The 22,600-nt window shown below is 53.3% G+C and overlaps 2 protein-coding genes across 4 annotated transcripts in view; both read left to right on the top strand.

Annotated features, from left to right (window-relative positions):
- Positions 1-11,295, top strand: part of MTCL2 (microtubule crosslinking factor 2) — a 30,265-nt gene extending 18,970 nt beyond the window's left edge. For both annotated transcript variants that reach the window (XM_063172176.1, XM_063172175.1), the window contains exons 8-16: positions 13-243; positions 390-497; positions 735-902; positions 1,853-2,104; positions 2,242-2,313; positions 2,690-2,760; positions 2,993-4,433; positions 4,529-4,670; positions 5,590-11,295. In XM_063172176.1, the coding sequence (XP_063028246.1) occupies positions 13-243; positions 390-497; positions 735-902; positions 1,853-2,104; positions 2,242-2,313; positions 2,690-2,760; positions 2,993-4,433; positions 4,529-4,670; positions 5,590-5,618 (2,514 nt within the window). In that variant the 3' untranslated portion in view covers positions 5,619-11,295. The remainder of the gene's footprint in view (positions 1-12; positions 244-389; positions 498-734; positions 903-1,852; positions 2,105-2,241; positions 2,314-2,689; positions 2,761-2,992; positions 4,434-4,528; positions 4,671-5,589) is intronic.
- A 6,648-nt stretch (positions 11,296-17,943) lies between these two features.
- The window catches only part of ACSS2 (acyl-CoA synthetase short chain family member 2), a 30,688-nt gene continuing 26,031 nt past the window's right edge, over positions 17,944-22,600 (top strand). For both annotated transcript variants that reach the window (XM_063172172.1, XM_063172171.1), the window contains exons 1-2: positions 17,944-18,097; positions 18,288-18,483. In XM_063172172.1, coding sequence (XP_063028242.1) covers positions 17,974-18,097; positions 18,288-18,483 — 320 coding nt within the window. In that variant the 5' untranslated portion in view covers positions 17,944-17,973. The remainder of the gene's footprint in view (positions 18,098-18,287; positions 18,484-22,600) is intronic.

Below are 22,600 nucleotides of genomic sequence, written 5' to 3'. Positions count from 1 at the left end.
GTCTCTCCCCAGCTGAAGGAGGACCACCAGAAAGCACTGCTGCGGCGGGAGTTTGAGCTGCAGAGCCTCAACCTGCAGAGGCGGCTGGAGCAGAAGTTCTGGAGCCAGGAGAAGAACCTGTTGGTGCAGGAGTCCCAGCAGTTCAGGCAGAGCTTCCTCCTGCTCTTCATGAAGCTCAAGTGGTTCCTCAAGCGCTGGCGCCAGGGCAAGGTGGTGCACAATGAGGGCGAGGACTTTCTGGAGGTACAGTGGGCTGTCATGGAGGGGAGACCACACTGTTGGGTGTGTCCCTCATGCCTGTTTGCCCTGCCCAGGGCTGTTTGGGTGTCCCCCATCCTGCCCAGGGGCTGTGGGTCCCCATATCACCCCAGCCACGGTGTCACCCACAGGTGAACAGCATGAAGGAGCTGTACCTGCTGCTGGAAGAGGAGGAGCTAGCCCCACAGCAACAGGCAGACAACAAGATGTGTGCTGGGGACACCTGGACTCCCAACACGGTGAGCAGGGTCCCCATGAGCCCAGGGGTGGATCAGGGTAGGATCAGGCCCTGCTGTGGCTATATGGCTTGGGCTGGTGGCTCCTCTCGGGACGCATGGCTGGGTGGGGATGGTCCCCTGCCCTGGTGGCTTCCCCCGTCCCTCACCTTGGCAGCAGCCTGCAGGGCTGGGATGCAGAGAGGACAGCTCCCACAGAGTCCCCTCGTGCTGCCTGTGCTCACCCCCGTTCTCCTGCAGCCCAACGAGTGCATCAAGACTCTGGCAGACATGAAGGTGACCCTGAAGGAGCTGTGCACGGAGCTGCGGGAGGAGCGGCGCGGTGCCAGCGAGCTGCAGCAGCAGTTCACCAAGGCCAAGGCTGCCTGGGAGATGGAGCGTGCTGAGCTCAAGTGCCACATCGCCCAGGTGGGAGCCTTGGGCACCCTGTGGGCTGGCAGAGCCCCCCCGTGCCTGCTGGGGGGCTGGGGGCCTGCCTGTGCCCTGTGCCAAGCGCTGGGCTGGGAGCAGGGTGGCACTGTGGGAATCTTAATTAGCAGCCACTCAGGCAGGAGAGTTTCCATGACAACGGGGCTGGCATGGAAATCTGCCTGTGGAGCAGCAGAGGATGCTCTTTATTCCCTGTCTGGGGAGGGTGGGACGGGGCAGGGGCTCAGCATCCCCCCTGAGGACAGGCAGCTGAGAGCAGCATCAGAGCCCAGCTCTCCCCCACCCTGAGTCACAGCACAGGATCCCTGTGGATGCTGCAGGAGGGATGCACGGCTGCAGGGAAGGCAGGAGGTGGAGGGAGGGCAGCCTGGGCAGTGGGGGAAGCTCCTGCCTGTAGGATGAGTCCCACCAGTCCCTCAGCCCTGCCCTCCCAGCGCTGAGAGGTTTCCACTCACGCTGTGCTGACAGCAGCCCATGGCTGCACATCAGCTCTGCTCCCCAGCACTTTGCAGGCAGGATTTCTCCTGGCAGAGCATGAGTCCCCAGTTCCCATATCTCCTCCTCAAAAGCGAGCAGAGCAGCTATGGTGGCACCGCCCCACTGGTGCTGCATCCTTGGGGGCTGCTCAGGTGATGGTGCCCCTCTCCAGGAGCCATGTCCTGCAGGCAGGAGCACAGCCAGGCAGGCAGGACATTCAGCCTGTGTCCTGCTGGCTGACCATCTGCTGGCCAGCTGGCATGATGTGGCTGCAAGCCATTGGCAAGCCATGTTGTGTGTGTCACGTCCTTGTGGATATGCTTATTGCCCAGCCTGGCAGCATGGGACTGGCACTGGCAAGAGGGATGCCTGCAGCCCTGCCTGTGTGCTGGAGATGTCCAGCACCACACTGGAGCCCTGGGTCCCTCACAGCCACTACTGTGTCCCCACAGCTGGAGTCAAAGGCAGGCAAAGGGATCGCAGAGCGTGCACTGCCAGACTGGAAGGTGGCACTGAAGCGGGAGCGTGAGGAGCACCAGCATCTCCTGGCTGAGTCCTACAGCGCTGTCATGGACCTCACCAAGCAGCTGCAGATCAGCGAGAAGAACTGGAACCAGGAGAAGGTGGAGCTGCTGGCTCGCTTCAAGGAGGAGCAGCAGCAGGCAGAGCAGCAAGCGAAGGACCTGCAGAACAAACTCAACCAGGTATGGTGTCCCCCATCCTGCACGTGTCCTCCAGCCTCTGCTGCTTGCCCCGAGAATGTTTCATGCTTTTGCTTGCCCAGAGAGGCTCACCTGTTGAGTGACCTGGTCACCTGTTGAGTGACCAATACATTCTCCAGTTGCAGAAAGGATCCAATCCATGGGCATTGAAGCACTCTGAAATGGAGAAGCATGGCAGCAACTGGAAAGAGGTAAGTAAGAGAGGGTGGAGTGCTCTCAGGATGCTCTTAGGGCCCACATCTGTGCTAAGGGTTAGATTGGAGGATGTGTGAACCCAAATTAACACCCCTTTAAACAGCAAATGAGGCTGCAAGGGAGAACACCAGGAGAATGAGAGCATGAAGGGCACGGCTGAATCTCCAAGAGCTTTTGTGGGGTTATAAAAAGCTGATTTTAAATAGATGTGGTTGTAGCAAGCCCCATGCAGTCCTGGGACTGCTGTGCCTCGGTGTGTGGGGAAGCTGGTGGTGCTGGAGGGGAGCAGGATGCAGCCCCTGAGCTCCAGCCCATCTCTGTGCCCTGGTCCTGTGCCATCTGACCCTGGAGCTTTCTCCTGTGCCCTCCTAGGTTCTCAATGAGAAAATCACAGACAAGGAGACAATCTCTGAAGCAGAAGCCAAGGGAACCAACCTCAAAAGGTGAGTGTGCTGGTGCCTCCATAGCCCCTGGAACACAGAGGGCTTAACATCCCTGAGAGTCACAGAGGAGATGCAACCCTGTTCCATGATAGTCCTGGAAGCAAAGGGATCCCTGTGAGGAGCAGGACTGGGTGCCCAGGAAGGTCCCATTGGGGTGGAAGCAGAGTGTCTCAGCTGTCCCCCAATCCCCCTCCCTGCCCTGTTTTGATCCCTATCCTGTCTCCTCCCACAGGACCAAGTCTGTTTCCTCCATGTCAGAGTTTGAAAGCTTGCTCGACTGTTCACCCTACCTCTCTGGAAAGACCGTGCCAGGGCTGGGTGACCATGCCCGGTGCAAAAAGTCATCCTCAACCACCCAGATGCTGCCCAACGGGATCCGGGACAGCGCCAGCCTCCCTCCCTCCAACTGTACATATGTGAATATCGAACAACCTGTCCCTGACAGCCTGGCCAAGGAGAAGCTGGGCATCTCCTCCTGGGACTACTCACGGGCAAGCAGCCTCTCTGGGCACGACCCAGCTCAGAAACAAATCCAGAGGAGCTACACGGCCCCCGACAAGACAGGGATCCGCATCTACTACAGCCCGCCGGTGGTGCGGCGGCTGGAGGCGCCGCTGGTGCACAACAAGGAGGGCAAGATCATGATCGAGCCCGGATTCCTGTTCACCATGGCCAAGCCCAAGGAGCCGGAGGAGTCGGCCAGCGCCGAGGGCACCTACAGCCAGTGGCTGTGCAACTTCTCCAAGCAGCAGCAGGAGCTGCTGGATGGTGGCACGGGGGAGAGCGCCGTGCCGCCGGTGCCGCGTTTCCCCTCTTCGCTGCACGACCTGGAGATCTCCGGCAACATGAGCGACGACATGAAGGAGATCACCAACTGCGTGCGCCAGGCCATCCGCTCCAGCTCGCTCGAGAGGAAGGTGAAAAGCACCTCCAGCCAGACCGTGGGGCTGGCCCACGTGGGCACACAGACCATCCAGACGGTGAGCGTGGGCCTGCAGACCGACCTGCCCCGCGGCGCCGGCATGCACGGCAAGAGCTGGTCCCCGCGCAGCTCCTCGCTCGTGTCCGTGCGCAGCAAGCAGATCTCCTCCTCCCTGGATAAGGTCCACTCCAGGATCGAGCGGCCATGCTGCTCCCCAAAATACGGCTCTCCAAAGCTCCAGAGGAGGTCTTCCTCCAAGCTGGACGCCTCCAAGGACAGGAGCCTGTGGAACTTGCACCAGAGCAAGCAGAACGGCTCTGCCTGGGCCCGCTCCACCACCACCCGCGACAGCCCCGTCCTCAGCAACATCAACGATGGCCTGTCCAGCCTGTTCAGCGTGGTGGAGCACGCGGGCAGCACCGAGTCCATCTGGAAGCCGGGCTGCCCTGAGAGCAGCCGGGCCAAGCCCGAAGCACCCAAGTACGGCCTCGTGCAGGAGTTCTTCAGGAACGTCTGCGGGCGGGCACAGAGCCCCACTGCCCCCCAGGAGAAGAAGGAGGCGACCGGGGAAGAGAGCAAGAGAGCCGAGCACCCCAGCCCCACCACCCACCACGAAAACATCTCCCGTGTCTTGAACAAGAAGGTCCTCAAGCAGGGCAGCTGCGAGGACCCCAAGCCCTCGTCCCCTGGCCAGGGCAGTAAGGACGCAGCCCTGCGGGACCCCGACCTCATCTCGGCTCTAGCCAGCGAGGTAACGAGGCACAGAGGCCCCCGGGGTGTCCCGCCGTGGCGGGGGACAGGGTGCCTGACCCCTCTAACTCCGCTGTGCCCTGTCTATCTTTGCAGGACACGGCGTGTGACTGCAGCTCCCAGTCCCTCACCTCGTGCTTTGCCCGGCCGTCCCGCTCCGCGGTCCGCCACTCCCCCTCCAAGTGCAAACTGCACCCCGCGGAGCCCCCCAGGGCGGAGGAGAAGCCGGGGGCCTCGAGTGAGTGAGGACGGGGGGCCGGGGGACGCAGCGTGCCTGCCATCCACTGTCCTGCCGGAAGAGCGCCCGCGCTGAGCCCGCGGGGCCCCTCGCGGAGGCGGCGCGGGCTCATCTGTCTCCTAAACGTCCCCTCGGCCCCGGGGACGCTTACGAAGCAGATGTGGAGCCAGAGGTAGCCCCGGGGTGCGGGGACACCCTGGCAGGGTGGCTGCATCACCTCCTGCCTGTGCAGAGACGGCACGGGGGCATCCTGGCTGGTGCCGCCGCGCCGGGAGTGTCAGCGAGACCCTGCTGTGCCGAGGGCTGAGAAAGGGAGAGCGGCCAGGGGAGGCTGCTGCTGTCGATAGGGAGGGCTGGGCCGCTGTAGGGGTGATGCTGCAGCCACCCCGCGGATGGAGGGTGCTGGTGCTGGCTGTGGCTGCAGCATCCTGCCCATCCCGGGCCCGTTGCCCGATTGCTGTGCGGTTGCATCAGCCGCGGGCTGAGCGTGCTTCCCCGGCAGGAAGGAGGAGGGAGGCTCCCTGTGCTCACCCGGGCTGGGCTGGCTGGGGGCCCTCCTCGGCCACCCTCCTGCTCTTGGGGTGCTGCTGAGGCCCTTGGCTGCTGGCAGGGGTCCGGGTGGTCCCCGGGCTCCTCCAGCTGCAGGTTGGGATCGCTGGGTGCACAGCGTGGGGAGAGGTGGCCTGTGCTTCTGTGTGTGTGTGTGTGCACATCCCCTGCTCCCAAGGGGTTGTGGTGCCCCTGCCTTGCACCCACCTCCCTGCTTGGGGCCACTTGTAGTTATTTCTTCTCCAAGTGCTGAATATACATATTTCTCTTTTTTTTTTTTTCTTTTCTCTTTTTTTTTTTTTTTTTTTTTTTGTTTTTTTGTTTTTTGTTTTTTGTTTCTCCACTTCTGGCCCTGCCCAACTCCGGACAGCCTGCAATGTAAAACCAAGTGCATTTTAAAAATACCGAAATGAGCTACTTTGGAGAGGCACCAATTGGATTAAGAGATTGTGGTTTGGGAGGCTGCAGCGTGGCCCGTGGTCTGCGCCGCACGTCCCTCTGTCACCACCAGAAAAAGCCTTACCCAGGGAGGGAGGGGGCAGCAGCCACAGCCCCCACAGCACTGCAGAGCTCCTGGGGCTGGGGGACTGCGATCCAGTCCCACTCAGAGCAGCCTTGGTGCCCCTGTGCAGCTCCAGGAGAGAACAGAGATTTCTGAGGCAGCTGCCTGACCTATTTTCCAGCCGCCTGCCAGGGGCCAGGCAGGGATTCACCCAGATGGAGCTGCCTGCAGGTGCCTGGGGCTCAACGCATTGCTCTGGGGCTGAGTGCCTTGTTCTGGGGGCTCTGTGCACGGCTCCCAGGGCTCTGCATTGCCCCAGGGGCTCCATCCACTGCTCCCAGGGCTCTGCATTGCTCTGGGGCTCTGCACAGTGCTCCAGGGGCTCTGTACGCTGTTCCACGGGCTCTGTGCATCGCTCTGGAGCTCTGTACACCACCCCAAGGGCTCTGTGTGTTGCTCCAGGAGCTCTGTACACCACCCCAAGTCTCTGTGCATTGCTCTGACGCTCTGTACACCGCTCCCAGGGCTCTGTGCGTTGCTCCAGGAGCTCTGTACACCACCCCAAGGGCTCTGTGGATTGCTCTGGAGCTCTGTACACCACTCCCAGGGCTCTGTGGATCGCTCTGGAGCTCTGTACACCACCCCAAGGGCTCTGTGCGTTGCTCCAGGAGCTCTGTACACCACCCCAAGGGCTCTGTGGATCGCTCTGGAGCTCTGTACACCGCTCCCAGGGCTCTGTGCATTGCTCTGGAGCTCTGTACACCGCTCCCAGGGCCTCTGCACATTGTCATCTCGCAGTTTCTCTAAAGAACTGCCGGTGCTGCCGAGGCTGCTGCCCTCTCCTGCCCGCAGCAGCTGCTGCATCACTGCCACGTCGCAGCCTCCGTCAGGGTCTCCGCGACAGCCGCTCACTGCCGGTGTCCCCGGACACACCAGCATCAGCCAGGGCCCAGCAGGCCCACTACCCATGGCCTTTTGCTCCTGCAGCACCCAGCCAGCCCCCTGGGGACCCTCATCACCCAGCTGGGTGCTGCCCACCCTCACCAGCAGCCAGGGCTGGGCTGTGTCCCTGCCTGCCATGGAGTTGTTGGGTCCAGCACTGCCACGGGCAATCTCCTGCTGTACATAGATATTTTTGGGGTGGTTTTTAGCATTTTCATGGATAATCGGGGTTTTGGTTTGGTTTGGTTTTTTTTAAAAGACTCTCTACTTTTTTGGAATGTGGTTTCTCATTTTTAAAACTGCCTTTTAATTATTTGTAATATTGGTCAGTTCTGTCTTACTCTGTAAATAGCGGTGCTGGGCATTTCCCAGGAGGGCTGAGATGAGGCCGGCAAGGAATTTGTGGGGAAACTTTGCTTAAGATGTGGAGGTGGCTGATTCTACTCCAGCCCCTCCATGATTCTGCCCCTGTCCACATGCCAGTGCCCAGCCTGGGGTGAAACCTGAGGTGTTTTGGGTAAAGCTATTTGTCCCTGCCCTGTCCTCCTGCTGCCTCTCACCAGCCCATGCCAAGGTCGCATGAAGGGCACCTCCTGCCCCGATGACAGGCTCTCTGCCCACCCCATCCTGCACCCCTGTGTCATGCCTGCTTGTTGTGTGATGAATAAAGGCCCTGCAACCCCTCACCCCCACCCTTGGTGCTGCCTTCCCGTGCTGTGGTGGGGGACTGTGCTGCCTGTCCTGTCTGAGGCAGTGCTGCTGCAGAGGGAGGTGTGGGGTGACCTGATCCTGTGCCTCTGTTCCTGCCATCCTGCCTGCTGCCCAGCCCACACGTGGTGTCCCATGCTCTCCTCACCCACCTGTCTGTCCCTGACACCATCCCCATGTGCTGATCCCAGCTGTGCCACGCCAGCTTGTCAGCTCCTGTGGGTCCTCACTGCCAGCACTGTCACCAGGCTGCCCTCAGCTCTGCATTGTCCCTGTGATGCTGGTGTTTGTTACAGCTGCCGTGTGCCATGCCAGCCTGCCCAGCAGCTCACCCCAGCCTGCACACACACCCACATCCCCCTTACTCTGCTGCCCATGGCTCCCTGCCCTTGTGCGCTTCAGTTGGACTTGATGATCTCAGAGATCATATCCAACCTTAATGATTCTGCGATTGCCTGATCACCTGCTGGTCCCAGCCTCCCCTCAGGTTCATTCCATTAAACTGTCCCACCCTGAGGTCCTCCATCACCCACTAAAACCCACCCTCCTTTTGCTTTTCCATCATGCTTCCTGTCCCATCCCTTTCATCCCTCGTCTTTGATCTGCCATTTTCCATCCCTCTTTATTGTGCTCTTTCATCAACCCTACCCCAACCCAGCCATCCTTCCTCCCTCCTGTGCTACTCCATCCCATTCCTCCTTCCCTTGTTCCCACCATACCCCATCCCTCCTGTGTATCTTCTTTTATGTCCCAAGCCTTCTTCCACGGCTCCTCTGTTGTTCACCTCCTTCCTTGTAGTCATCTACTGTCCCATCCTTCCCTGCCACCCTCCTCCATCACCCACCAGGTCCCATCCTTCTGTTCTGTGCTCATCCATCAGCCACCATGTCTCGTCCCTCCTTCCTGTCCTGCATCCTCCTTCGTGTCCTGTCCTTTCTTGTGCTCCACTGTCACTCACCACCTCCAATCCCCCCTGTTCCCCCCACTCCCTTCACATCCCATCCCTCCTTCCACACTCCTTCCAGTGTGCTGTCATCAGCTGTGTCCCATCCCTCCCTGCCGTGCTGTGCTCCTCCATGTCCCCTCCCACCTCTTGTGCTCCTGCATCCTACACTGCATCCTCTCCCTCCTTGTTCTGCTCCACCACCCATCACCTCCCATCCCTCCTGCTGTGCTCCCCCACTGCCCTCCATATCCCACCTTCCAGTCTTCCTGCCACACTTCAATCCCATCCCTCTAACCTGCTCCTCCATTCACCCCATCCTGTTCCTTAGCTTCATTCACCCCCACCTTCTTCTAATGTTTTTCCCTTCTTCCCCTTCACCCTGCCCCATCCATCCTTGCCTTGCTTTGCCTCCAGCTTTTCCTTTCATATTCATGTCAACATTTCACTGTCTTCTTCAGCTCCCCCCACTGCTGCCCTCTACATCTTACCATCAGTTTATTCCTGCTTATTCCCCATTAGTTCCCACCTTCACCCCAACCTCCTCCCCTCCTCATCTTCTCCACATCTTTCTTCATCCTCTTCTCTCTTCCTGTCTGCTCTCTTAATGTCCTTAACTTCTCCACCCTCACCTCCCACTATTTCACCATCCTTTCAACTGCTAATGTCACCTAATTTTACCTTCTTAACCTCCACATTTCCAGTCCCTCTTTGTGCTTATCCATTTCCCATTTCCTCATTCATCTTCCTCCACTGCCCTCCAGTCTTCGTCTTCTTCTGTCCCCTCAGTGTCTCTCTGTTCCTCCTATCATCTGTGTCCATCTCCCAGTGTTTCCTCATCCCTCCTCTTTTTCTCTATCTCCCCCCATCTTTTCCTCCACTCTTCTTGTTTTCCTCTTCGATTTTGTCCACTTTCTTCATCCTCCACTTCCCACTCTCCTCCATCCTTCCCCATGCCCCACACCACCCACTATTTGCCTGTCCTTCCTCACCCTCCACTTCCTACCATCTGCCTGGCCTCCTCATCCTCCCCAACCTCACTTTTCATATTCATTGTCCTTCCCATCTTCCATCTCCTTCATCCTCCATCTCACACTTCTTCCTCCATCTCAGTTCTTCCTGTGACCCTTCACTTCCCATTGTTCCCCATACTTTTTCCTGCAGTTTCACCTCTTCCTGTCCCTCTCACACTCAATCTCTGGCTGTCTCACCATCCTGTGTCATTTGCCTCCCACAGTGTCCCTGTTTCTCCTTATGCTCCTCCACTTCTCCCCACCTTCCTATCCCTCTTTACCCTCTAAGTGTCCACCAACCTCACAAATTTCCCTCTCCACCCCTCCCTGACCTCCAGCCATCCTTCCTTACCTCACAGCTCCCTCTCTAACTGGCCTTACATTCTCCTGCATCTCCTACCTCTGTCCTGACTTCCAGTCTTCTCCCAGCCTGACCTCTCCATTCCTCCCTGCCCTCTTTTACTCCCAGCCCATCTGACTCCAGCTACAATTTTCTGCTTCTCTTCCCACTTCTCCTGCCTTATATCCCATCCCTTACCGACCCAGGAAAGCTACTGCCAGCTCAGCCACCCCTGATGCACACAGGAAGGGCCCTTCCTGACATCAGAAAACACTTCTCCCTAGGGCTAGTGCAGCTGGAACTGGTCATGGGGGAAAAGGGGATGTCCTCTGCCCTTGGAAGGTTTCAGTAACCAGATAAAGGTTTCAGCCAGATAAAGTCACCAATGTCCCAATCTAACATTAGCAATAACTGATGTGGAACATGCAGCTTGACTAGATCCCCCTAGGATCACTTCCAGCAGTGAAGGATTTCCAAGAGGGGCGAGAAAGGCCAGGAATGGCTTTGAATGCAATGCTTGGGATGCTGGAGGACATGAAGAACCATCCCTGCCACTTGCAGCTGCTCCATGGTGCTCAAGCAGACCACCACACACACTGCTCCAGCAGGACCATCCCATGCTCCACAAGGACCGTCCCACTGTGCTCCAGCAGGGCCATCCCATGCTGCCTGAGCAGGACCATTCCATGCTGTTCCAGCAGGACCATCCCATGCTGATTGAGTAGGACCATCCCATGCTGATTGAGTAGGACCATCCCACCCTGCTTGACCAGCAGCACCCCAAACTGCTCAAGCAGGACCTCTCCAGGCTGCTTGGGCAGGATCATCCAATGTAGCTGGAGCAGAACCTTCCCATGTTGCCCAAGCAGGACCACCCCATGTCACTTGAGCAGGACCACTCCAGGCTGTTCAAGCAGGACTATTCCCACGCTGCTTGAGTACCATGGACCAACCCAAAGAGGCTTTCTAAAAAAGCTGCCAGCTCCCAGGCCAGTGAGTGATCCCTGAGATGTCCCCTCAGACTCAAGAGCCTGGGATCTTTCATCATCCTTGTTTTCTGCCCCTTGGGCTGGGCCCTGCAGGGCCATCCCCTTCCAACAGCCTTACAGCTGCAGTAGGGCACCAGGCTGCTGGCAGTGCTGCCAAGGGGAGGACAGGTCTCCTCTCCATGCCAAGGGAGCTCCAAACCCTGCAGGACCTGCATGCAGGAACTTCTCAGAGCATCCCGTATCACTCACGCACAAGGGCCAGCCAGCCTTGCTTCCCTGAAAACTGCCTTGCCATGCTGGAGGCTCCCAGCCATCCCATGGAGGGGAGGATGCCCTTTCCTAGGGGATGTCCCACTGCAGGGACACAGCACCCAGTGTCTTTATAGGGTGGGTGTGACATTTGTAAAGCATTCCTGCCCATATGCCTTCCTGGCTGGGAAATCTGGGGGAGGGTGGAGGGAATTTGCTACCTGTGTTAGGAACTAGCTGAACTTACGTGTCTCCCCAAGCTGGATTTCTTATTCCAAATGTTCAAACTGTTGTATATTGTACTGGGATTTTTACATTGAATTATTGTAGAAAGCAAAAATTTAAACCGAGTCTGTTAAAAAATAAACATTAAAAATCTCAATGAAAAAATAAATGTGAGCTTGTCTCCTTACACACGTGCCAGAGCAGGGATGTGTCTCCAGCGGTGAATTTCCAGCGTGAGACCACACCACCCTCTGGTGTCAGCACCGATCTCAGCTCTGTGCTGGCCCTGCTCCAGCTGTGTCCCTTTGCTCCTTGTCCCTTTGCTCCCAGCCCTGCCTGGCTGCTGGCACACCTTAAATCCTGCTCACTCAAAGCAGGTCCCATCCTGCTCCCAGCACATGGCGTGGGGCAGGATGTGGCCAGGCCAGAAGGAAGCAAAGCAAGAGCAGAGCTGCTTTGTTGGGTGCTGGCATCACCCTCCCAGCCCCACTGGTGCTGATTCCCAATCTGCCAGAGTGTGGGATGTGCTCCTGTGCCCACACAGCCTCACCCTGGGCATGATCAGAGCTCCAGCTATCCCTCCCTGCTCAGTAAAACAGGGACAAAAGGAGGCAGGCACGTTTATGGGAGTGAAAGGACATGCTATGGAGCCTGGGGACAGCTCACACAGGGAAGCTGTTGATTAAACCCCAGTCTCCTTGCTGTGCTGCTGATGAAGGCATTGCCTCTCCTGAGGCAGTTTCCCTTCCTCTGCAGCCCAGGCGTCCAACAAATCTCTTACCAACCAGGCCCCCTCTCCCCGAATGAAAACAGCACCAGCTGGCAGAGCCCAAGTAAACAAATGAGCCACTGTGAGAGGAGAGAGCATCTTTATAAGTTAATTGGCCCCATCTAAGAGTCAGACAGACATTTTCCTGTGGATAGATCGTTCAAGAAGCTCAGGCAAACAGCACCAACATGTCTCCTGGGTTTGATTTATAAGCCTGATTGCATTACTAGCTCATCTCCATATAGAATGATTATGAATATATTGTCTGTACTCTGCAGAGGGCTAAATTACCAGGCTCTGATATTCATCAGCTACTCCTTGAAGCTTAAAACAGCCTCAGATTGAGAACTCTGTCTCCCAGTGACAGCAGGGGTAGAAAGGAAACAGCTCAGGGTTTATCCGTTTTTTCAGCACAACCTGGGCTGGTTTAACACCCTGATTAAGGGGTGGCTGGAGGGAGGGAGCAGCCTGAGCCAAAGGGCTGTGGAGCAGGGAAGTGCAGGAACCCAGAGCCAAGTGTATTGGTATTGAGCAGTTACATTTACAAACAAAGGAGCTGATAACTCCCAGCAGGACTGAAGGGCTCTTATCACGGTGCTGATTAAAATTTCCTCTGCAGCCAGTGACGAGGGGGAGTGTCCTCAGTGGGGAGACAGAACAACCCGGTGTTTAACCCTGCTGCTGCTGAGTGCTGATTCATCCAGCACAAGTGAAGGGCTGCACAGCCTGGCTATGTGCTGAAAATTAGCCCAGAAAGCCCCAGCAGGAAGATCCACAGCCTGGTCACATCCTCTCACTCCATCTCCTGTGCCTCCCACTCCATCTCACCCCTGCTCTGCAGGTCCCAGGAGTTTTTGCTGGTGTCACTTGTGATTCCTTCCAGATCCTTTGCTCTTTTGTTCTGCCCCTCAGTTCTCTGCCCTTGCCTGTGGTTAAAGAAATCTTTCCCTTTCCACTTTGGGATATTCTGATAAAGGCTCCAAGTGCCTCTGGCACAGCCATGCAAGGCACAAACTTGTGATAAGTTCACCAAGAGTAAGATCCATGATAAAAAGATGCTTTCTCTGATTAGCATCATTGACAGGTGTTACACCTGCCTCACCAGGCCCTGGTCCAGGCTGCCGTGCCCAGGAGATGCTCTGGGAGGAGTGGACAGGCAGTGGGAGAGGAGCTGGCTTGCTGCCATCCTCCAGACATGCCCATGAGGCTCAGCCATCCCACTGGTGCCTTAGTGTAGCTCAGACACCTCCGTGCCTTCCTGGATCCTTCCTGCCTGATTCTCTCAGTGATTTGCATGAATGGGGATGTGATTCCCACATTTATTGGCAATAAGGCCAGAAGGCAATGCCCTGTGACCCCTCTTGGACCCCCAGGTAAGTCACCTGCCCACCTGGAGCAGTACTTACCCCAAACTAGTACAAGTTTCCCATGTGAGGCTGCCTCCTGCTCACCTAACCAGCATCAGAAGGTCTGAGGTGTACAAACCAGTCCACACTTTCCAGTTTCTTTCCCCCACCCCCAGCATCTCCAGGACTGAGATCTTTCAGTGAAGGATCCCAGCACAGCTGCTGAGCTGCTGTGGGTGCTGCCCTAGAGGCTGTTTCCCCAAGTTTCCAGACTATCCAAAGCAGAGTGTGAGCAAGATACCACATATCCTGGCCAGTATATTTTTTTTTTGACCCTCTGAATCTCTTCAAGAGACCTTAATATATATTAACATATCCACTTTAAGTAATTTCATTAACATACACACTTTAAGTACTTTTATTCCTTTACAGGAAGAGGCAATAATCTAATATGTATGTGATTTTCCAGGACTGCCTGGTGAGTTAGGAGAGCTGGGAGCCAAGCTCAGAGCAAACCCTGCAGCATCCAGCTCCAGCACACACCAGCCCCCAGGGCAGGAGCCCAGCTGGATGCAAACTGCTCTGGGGTGGAGGAACTGGAGCAGCAAATCATGGTCACACAGCAGGATTCCCTTTCCTAGATCCTGTAAAATCACCAAGGGAAGGCTGGGCATACCCACAAAGTGTTCAAGGCCAGGTTGGATGGGGCCTGGAACAACCTGGCCTAATGGAAGGTGTCCCTGCCCATGGCAGGGGGTTGGAATGAGATGAGCTTTAATTTCCCTTCCAACCCAAAGCACTCCATGATTCTGTGGTTTTCCAGCTGTGAGACACTGAAATGAAAAGGTGAGGAGGGCTGTGTTTGTGCCATGGGTCTCTGTGGTTCACAACCCTGTATGCAACTGCTGGGAGATTTACTGGAACATGAGAGAGCTGGAGAAAACAACAGGAGGCTATTTGGAATTTTCTGCTTTGCAGGTGCTTTCTGAGAGGAGATACACCCTCTCCGCATCAGGCAGATTCCTGGGCTGGCCAGCTGCAGCACAAGAACAAAATTCCCTGGCTGCAGCAGCCCAGGCTGGACAATGTTGGATAAGGACAGCTGTGGGGCTGTCCCAGCCTCATGGCTCACAATGTCCTACACACCCAGGCAGCAGGTGCTGGACAGAAATCATGCTGTCACTGAGGCTGGTGAGGGATTTCAGCTGGCCAAATCACTGAAGGCAAAAGGCCAATGAGAAGGGAAGCAGAGGACACCTCCCAGATCTGCAAACCACCTCTTCACTGGCTCTGGGACACTGTCCTGTGACAAAGAGAGTGACAAAGGCCATGGGGTGAGTGACAGCCTCCTTCCTGGCACTGAGGGGGACAGACGGTTTGTTAGAGAGCTGCTGGTAAATGCAAAATCCCTGGGACACAGGCTGCTGGAACTGAAGGTTAGCAACTCAGAAAATGATCAGCTTGAGGTGTCTTGTGAAGGCCATTAGAGGTGCAGGGTTTGTCCCACTTCTCAGGAGAGGAACAGAGTGGTTTCCAGCTGGGGTTAAATGATGTGCCAAGTGTATCCAGAAACTCATGGAGCTGTTCCCAGACCATCGATTCAAGGACAGTGCTGGAGTGCAACTACCAAAACGCCTGAGGAGCTTCAAAAATACCCCTGTCCAAGGGCTCAGGCTGCAGAGCCAAAATGACTTTTTCTTAAAAAAAACCCACCTTTTGTAATTGGGAACTTGGAGGTAATGATACTGCTGGCTGGTCAAGGGAAACTTCTTGCAAGATTTGGCTGCATCCTTACTGGTTTACCCACAGAGAAGACCTGGGCTCAGAAACTGCTGATCGCAGGCTGAAAGCCTAAAAAGGAATGGGCTAAATCTGGGCATTGGAATTGTGTTGGAGACTTCACTTTCATCTGTGTGTTAGAGATTGAGACCCTTCACACTAATATTCCTGTGATTTTTTTTTAATTTTTTATTTTTTAAAATAAAATTTAAAATATAATATATAATAAAATATTAAAATTATATAAATACACAATATATAAATATTGTGTATATATAAATATGTGTATATAAATAAATTATCTATTATTTATTATTTATTTTATCCATATTATATTACATATAAATAATATTATATATAATAATATATAAATAGTAATATATAAATAATAATATATAAATGTATATTTTATATAATATATTATATATTGTGTAAATATATATGATATATATAATGTCTATATAGCTTATATATATAAACTATATTGATATTATATATATAATATATAGCTTATATGTATATTTATATGTATATTTATATGTATATTTATATGTATATTTATATGTATATGTATATGTATATTTATATTTATATTTATATTTATATTTATATTTATATTTATATTTATATTTATATTTATATTTATATTTATATTTATATTTATATTTATATTTATATAAAATTAAATTAAATTAAAATAAAATAAAATAAAATAAAATAAATAATATAAGGCCACCCTGTAGCTTTCCAGAACAGGGATTTTATATTACACGGCTGAGGAAGCTTTGTTACATGGACTACAGCAGGGTGTGAAGGTGACTGACAGATTTGGGATGTAAATCCTGCTGAGCTCATGTTGGAGGTGTGTAGAGAATATCTCTGGAGTGAGACTGCCCATAGGACACAGTCCACGGAGGGAGGTATCACCTGAGCTACTCCTGGGTTTCACCTCGGAGTAAACCAGCTGTGTCCTCCCACAAGGGGTCACAGGAGAACCTTTGCCCTGAAGCAGTGTGGGCAGGCAGCAAACTGACACCAGAGCAGGGAGCTGCAGCACAGCTGTGCCCTTCAAAACTAGGGAACATCCTTAATGAAAAATACACACCAGTGCTGCTGCTTTTGTGCACAGAACTGTTTCTGGCCTCTTTGCTGATGAGAACATTGCTTGGAGTGGCAGACAGTGCTCACTAATCCACAGGTTTGTGTCTTCTCCAGCCTAGAGCAGGGCAACACTCCCAGGGAGTGCACAAAGCACTTGGGAAAACCCAAGGATACCAGAGTAGGCTGTACCTGCCCACTGACACTGTACCAACTTTAAGTTTATGCACTTTAATCTTTTGAGTGCTCTTTGGCCCTGGCCCAAACCAGCAAGAGATTCCCAGGGCAGGTGGCTGCCTGTGCCTGTGCTTTGCTCCAAGGGGTGAGTTCCCCAGTGAAGAAAAGGAATTTGAGGTTTTGGCAGCCTTCCTAAGAAATATCTTCTTGGCAGGCAATGTCATAGGGGCAGGCAATGCTGTTGGGGCAGCTGGGCTCAATGCAGGGAATATTAAGGACTGGGATGAGAAGGGGTTTGCTGCAGGAGGAACAACCACAGGCAACTCCTGCTCTGGGACCAGACTCTTGGAATCACGTTGGTCCTTGGGAGACCCCAGCTCCAGCCTCCTGCTCCAATGGGCATGGCCACTCAGGGGCTTATCTTGAATTTTCTCTGTATCTGAGGACTGTGATCCTGCTCCTACTTTGGCCTCCTGTTCCAGCATTTGACTGCCTTCTTGGTGAACAAAAGTGAAAAAATGTTTAATTTCTCACTACTTCAGGAGATCTGTACAAAGTTTTTGCAGGAGGAAGGTGCTCAGTGGACTGCCACAGCTTGCTGTGCACACACAGCTCAGTGGAGAAGTGGAGGGCCATGGATCCACAGGCAAGTTGTTTTCTGCATGGGGACAAGGCACGGAGTGTGGCCATACCTGCTGGCCTGCGCTGGGGCTGGTGAAGGAGGAGCTCATGGATCTCAATCCCTCTGCCTGGCAAAGTGGCAGGGACTGGCACAGAGGGGACACAACTCCTGCTGGTGAGGGAAAGGTGGCTGACAGGGCAGGGCTGTTATATGGGACACTGCTGGCATGGAGGGACAGCGCTGATGGTGCCGGACAGGGGGACACGGCTGTCAGGAGGACACCAGTGACAGGGGACACCACTGACAGTGGGACATGGCTGTGAGGGGACACCACTGACAGCAGGACATGGCTGTCAGGAGGACACCAGTGACAGGGGACACCACTGACAGAGGTCTCTGCTGGTCTTAGGGACATGGCTGTTAGGGGGACACCACTGACAGTGGGATATGGCTGATCATGGGGAGGACACCAGTGTAGGGGTCACTGCTGATCATGGGCATGTGGCTGGCACAGGGACACCACTGACAGGAGACACTGCTGCCAGGGGCCACTGCTGGTCATGGGGACGTGGCCAGCAGGGGGACACCACTGACAGAAGGGCCATGTCTGACAGTGGAACACCACTGGAGAGGGACACACTGGTGCCAGGAGGGACACAGTGTGTAGGGTACATAGCTTACATAGCTGCAGGGTGACATGGCTGATAGGGGGTCACCACTGACACAGGGGACACCACTAACATAGGCTGACAGGGCACCACCACTGACACGGGACAGCACTGAAACAAGGACACGGCTGACAGGGGACACCGCAGACAGAAAGGACAAAGCAAACAAGGGGACACCACTGACACAGGGACACTGCAGGGAGGGTGACACCGCTGACAGCGGGACACGAGACAAACGGTGCCACCAGCAGAGGCCGTTGAACATGGCCGCCGCCTCGCTCCGCCGCGAGGGCGGGCCGTGCCCGCCGTACCCGCCCCCGGCTCCGCGCGGCGGCGGAGCGGGACTGGGCGGCCCCCGCCCGCGCGCAGCGACGGTACCTCGCCATGGGGCTGCCGGGGGAGAAGGCCCTTGTCTACCCGCCGCGGCCCGAACTGCTGCCCGCGGCCCACATCCCCTCCCTGTCCCACTACCAGCGCCTGTACCAGCGCTCCGTGGAAGAGCCTCACGGTGAGCGGGGCCGGCGCGGCGGGGCGGCGGCTGCCCGGGCCCTCCGGGGGCTGTGGGGAGCCCCCCGAGAGCCTCCGCCTGTGGGGTGCTCGGGGGTGCCGCGCGTGTCCCCACAGACGTTACCTGCCTCATCCCCCTTCCTTCATCCCTATTTCCCGCTCACGGGCTCCGGTGCCCCTTGCCTTTGCAGAATTCTGGGGGGACATCGCTAAAGAGTTCTACTGGAAGAGTCAGCCCACGGGACCGTTCCTGAAGTACAACTTCGATGTGACCAAGGGGAAGATCTTCATCGAATGGATGAAAGGAGCGACCACCAACATCTGCTACAACGTCCTGGACAGAAATGTCAATGAAAAGAAGCTTGGGGACAAAATTGCTTTTTACTGGTAAGTTTCTGTTTTTATAGCGGTGGAGAGGATGTGTGAATAGCACCCTGAAATGTACAAACAGTGTCAGTTTCTACTGAGGTGAATGAAAACCTAAAACCTGAGGGGGGCTAATCCTTAGGTGGGTTCAGCACGTGTTTGCTTGCGGTGTCCTTGGGAAGAGCTGTGCCGGGAAGCTTCTCTGCCCTTCCCGGGAAGCTTCTCTTCCCTTCTGGGATGCAGGAGGTGCCCGGCATGGCAGTGAGGAGAGCGCTGACTCCCAGCTCTGCCTCTGCAGCTGCACCTGCTGAGAGCTCCGGGCGCTCAGACTGGAGTGAGGTAGGTGCCACAACCGCCTGGGGAAGGAGGGAGATGTGGATAGAGCAGCAGCCAACATCCGACGGCTAAAAGCTAATGAGCTCCATTATCTCTCGTGTTTATGTTTTGTGGGCTGGCGAGTTTCCACTCCTGTGGCAGAAAGGTTCTGCTAATACCTGAGTGTATATGTAGATTCCTTGAACTTGAATGTGAGGTGCTTTCAGACACCTCACTTCTCTACCTTTGGGATGAAAAGTTACTTTCAGCCTTATCTGAAGTATGTTTCTGGTTTTTTTTTTTTTGTTTGTTTGTTTTTTTTTTTTCACAAGAGTAGTTACTAGTGTTAAAATCCATGTAAAACTTACTTTTCATATTGATGCAAAGTAGGTTTCACTCGTGATATCCAAGCTCCAGAAGTAATGCACTCCTGCTGAACTAACTCAGCTGGCAGCTGTGTCCTCAGACAGAGCTGTGCCTGGCTCTCCTGTGCATTTTGCTGTTTCCCTTGAGCTTGTATTCATGTAACCTGGCTGTGACTGTATGTGACAGGGCAGAAGCACAATTAGATGTACCCCATGGTACGCATGCAGTAACTCGTTGGGATATGGCGAGTCCCTTGAGCACAGCAGAGCAGATGGAGAAATCTTACTGTCATTGCAATAAAAATATCAGATAGTCTAAGTGATTTATTGTGCAGCTGAAGGTCCCCCTGAGTCACCTGGTGTAAAGTTGACTGGGGAACCACCCCACTGCTGAAGGGAACATGGTTATAGCAGTGTGGCTCTGACAGTGGCTGTCAAATTGCCTTCACAGAGTTTCTGCAGTTTCTATCCACAGCCCTTTTCCTTCAGCGAAAGAATTACACACACTGCCTAGTAGTTAATCATATTGATAAGGCACAGGTGAAATGCTGGAAAGTGTTTACTCCCATGCTAGTTAAATAGATTCTATGGCTGGCTAGATTCAGATGTAAAATGACTGCAGCTTCTGAATGAAAACTCCTTTGTAAACTCCTGCAGGTAAAGCTGTAAAGCAAACAAAGCCATTTGGCAGCCAGTGCTGGCCCTGTGCTGCGGTTTGTTGAAGGACTGGGTTCTTCATGCACGTAAATCTTTGTGTGACAGTGAGGTAGCTACTCACAGTTTTAATTTGGGCTTGGTGAACACTTTTCTTGTTAGTTATTCTAGCAGCCTTTGTGGGGTATTTGTGATGCTGAGAAAAGCTTGGAGTGGATATGAAAATGGTGGGTGGCTGTCAGTCATGGTGCTCACAGTGCTAAAAAAATAAAATCTCTTCCTCCTAAGCAGAGAGTTTCCCCTGACTGTTTTGGGACAAACTCTCCTAGTGTGGCTCTGTCACAGGTGACCAGGCACTGTAGTGTGGAGCTGTCAGCCAGGAGCGCTGGTAGGAGCAATGGAACAGGCACTCTGTGACAAACCTGTGGCACTGAGGACTGGGGAAAGCAGGGCTGAGGGTTGTAACTCATAAAATTACTCCTCTCTAGGCACGTGGTTTTCTTCAAAACAATAATTAATTTCTCTGATCTTGTCCTCTCACATTTTGTGTTGTAACACTCTGGAATGAGCCTGACTCCGTGAAATACTTAAGACTTATCATATTGTATGAAAGGTCAAAAAAGAAATTAAAGCCTGTGAAAGGTGAAGAGTTTTTTTTTATTTTTAAACACCTGAGCCACTAGATTGCGCCTAAGAAAGTCTGTAGCCTACTAGATGGGAGAGGTGCTGAACTTATACCAAGGTTTGCTTGACTGCCCAGCTCTGAGAGCTCTGAAAAGATACAGAACCATGGTCTTTGCTTTCAGAGAGGAGGAGATTAGGGAAAAGTTGAATTATGTTTGGAGCATTGCTGAGTGTCTCTGAGAAGCAACATGTCCTTACAAAACTCAGAACTGCTGCCTGTGGCTGTCTCCAGTCCTGCTTGGATGGGAAGGAGCAAGCAGCTCATCTGGGTTGGTTAGGGCCAAGCTGCACTAAAGGTTCCTGCACCAGCAGCAGTCCAGGACTGCCCAAATTGGCTCCACTCAGAGGGTGGAATCCCAAGCCACATGGAATTGCGTTTGCAGCACAAAGAGCAGCACATGGCATTGCCTAATGCTGCAGAACTTGTACATAGGTGGTATTTGCTGTTGTGGTGTCCTCCTCATAGGACCATGTAGTTCCAAATGGCCATCCTGAGGTGGTAGGAAACATGGATTTTTCCCTGTTTTCTCTTTCACTAGGTTATCTCTGGCTGCTTGTGAACGTTACAGATATTTCTGGTTTCTTGGCTTCTGATTCCTCTTTCTCTGCTTAGTATTGCTGATGTGGCCTTAAAAAAAGGAACAGAAGCTCCAGGAAATGCTTCTGTTAAAGTGCTGCTCTCAAAAGTGAAATCTCATAATGGTGTGTAAAGGCTGAGGTCAGTAGCAGTGGTTGCTGTGCAGGTGGGTACCTGTGGTGGGCTTTGCAGGGGAGACAGGCTGGAGCAGTCACTGGGACATTAAGGGGACTTGGAGCAGTGCTGAGGACTTTGTGAGGGGTGGTTAATTAGGGCAGGGGCACAGTATTCCTTCACCCTGCTGTAGACATGCCTAAGTCACTTGGACAGCCCTTAGTTCTGTGCTGAAGTGTCTGTTAATAATCTCATGCAAACTTCAGCCTGGGCAGCCTGTAGAGGTAAAAATACAACCATGAGGGAATTAAAAAAAAAAAAAAAAAAAAGCCACCTATTGCAAAACTCTCTAATTAGACCCTGGGATGTGAAGGTATTTGGATGAGACCTGTTTTATGTGTAACCTGTGCCTCTGTTTCTCAAACCAGTTACCCCAGCTGCAGTGTTGGTAGTGCCTGGTGGGACCAGGGGCAGAGGCAGGAGGTAAAACTTTGTTTTTAGAGTCCTTCTAACCAAGGAGATGGGGCTTGGCCAGTGCTCCTGGCTTCTGCCATCTCTGGGAGAATGTATTCACCTTCTGCTTTTATTTTTATTGGCATATGACATTGCACATCTAGAAAGGAGCAATAAAGATAGTAAAGGCTGCCAGAGCTTATTGGAACTTTGTTTAACAAAATAATAAGTGCCTATGGTTTCTCTTCTGGGCCTAGAACAAACAGGACATGCAAATATAGAATTAGGAGGTGTGGTTTGTTTGGTTCGGGTTTCTTTATATGATTTGACTTTAAAATGTAATCATAGATTTAGGGCCTTGTAGCCTTGAGGTTTCTTCCTATAAATATTTCTATAAGAAAAAACCAAACAACTATGAGAGCATGTTAAAAAAAATAAAATATACAAACCAGCCTCACACATCTGTTATATGCACAGATGCTGGCTGTTAACATCCAGCCTTTCCTAGGGCTTCTACATGATGCTTCTACATTGGCTCTGCTGCTCCCACTGGCTCCAGGATTTTGGATCATCCTGTGTCAAACTGACCATTCAATTCTTTGGTGACTTCCTGGATGACTTGTTACCCTTCCAGTGATGCAGCCTCTTTAAATGCTCTTCTGGTGATCAGAGCCCCAGAGATGAGATAGATTGTTGGTTTTGGCAGATATTAATTAGTTTAGAAGCGTTGCTGAACACTACAGTGCTGTGCTTCTGGAAATCAGGCACATTATGTGCACCTAAAATAGGTAATAAATTACATTGAATATATTAGTATTTTATGAAGCTGTAAATCTTGTACCTTCTTCAAGGGAAATGACAGTTGTAGATTCCATCACAGAAAGTGTAGCTCTTTTCTGGTGGGCTTTGAAATCTGCCAGTGTGGGAGAGGGTGACAAAACTGGGAGTTTCAGACAGCATTTCTCATCCCTCCAAA

This window comes from Melospiza melodia, chromosome 19 (assembly GCF_035770615.1).
Source record: "Melospiza melodia melodia isolate bMelMel2 chromosome 19, bMelMel2.pri, whole genome shotgun sequence".
NCBI lineage: Eukaryota > Metazoa > Chordata > Aves > Passeriformes > Passerellidae > Melospiza > Melospiza melodia.
This window is presented reverse-complemented; position numbering and strand designations above follow the sequence as displayed.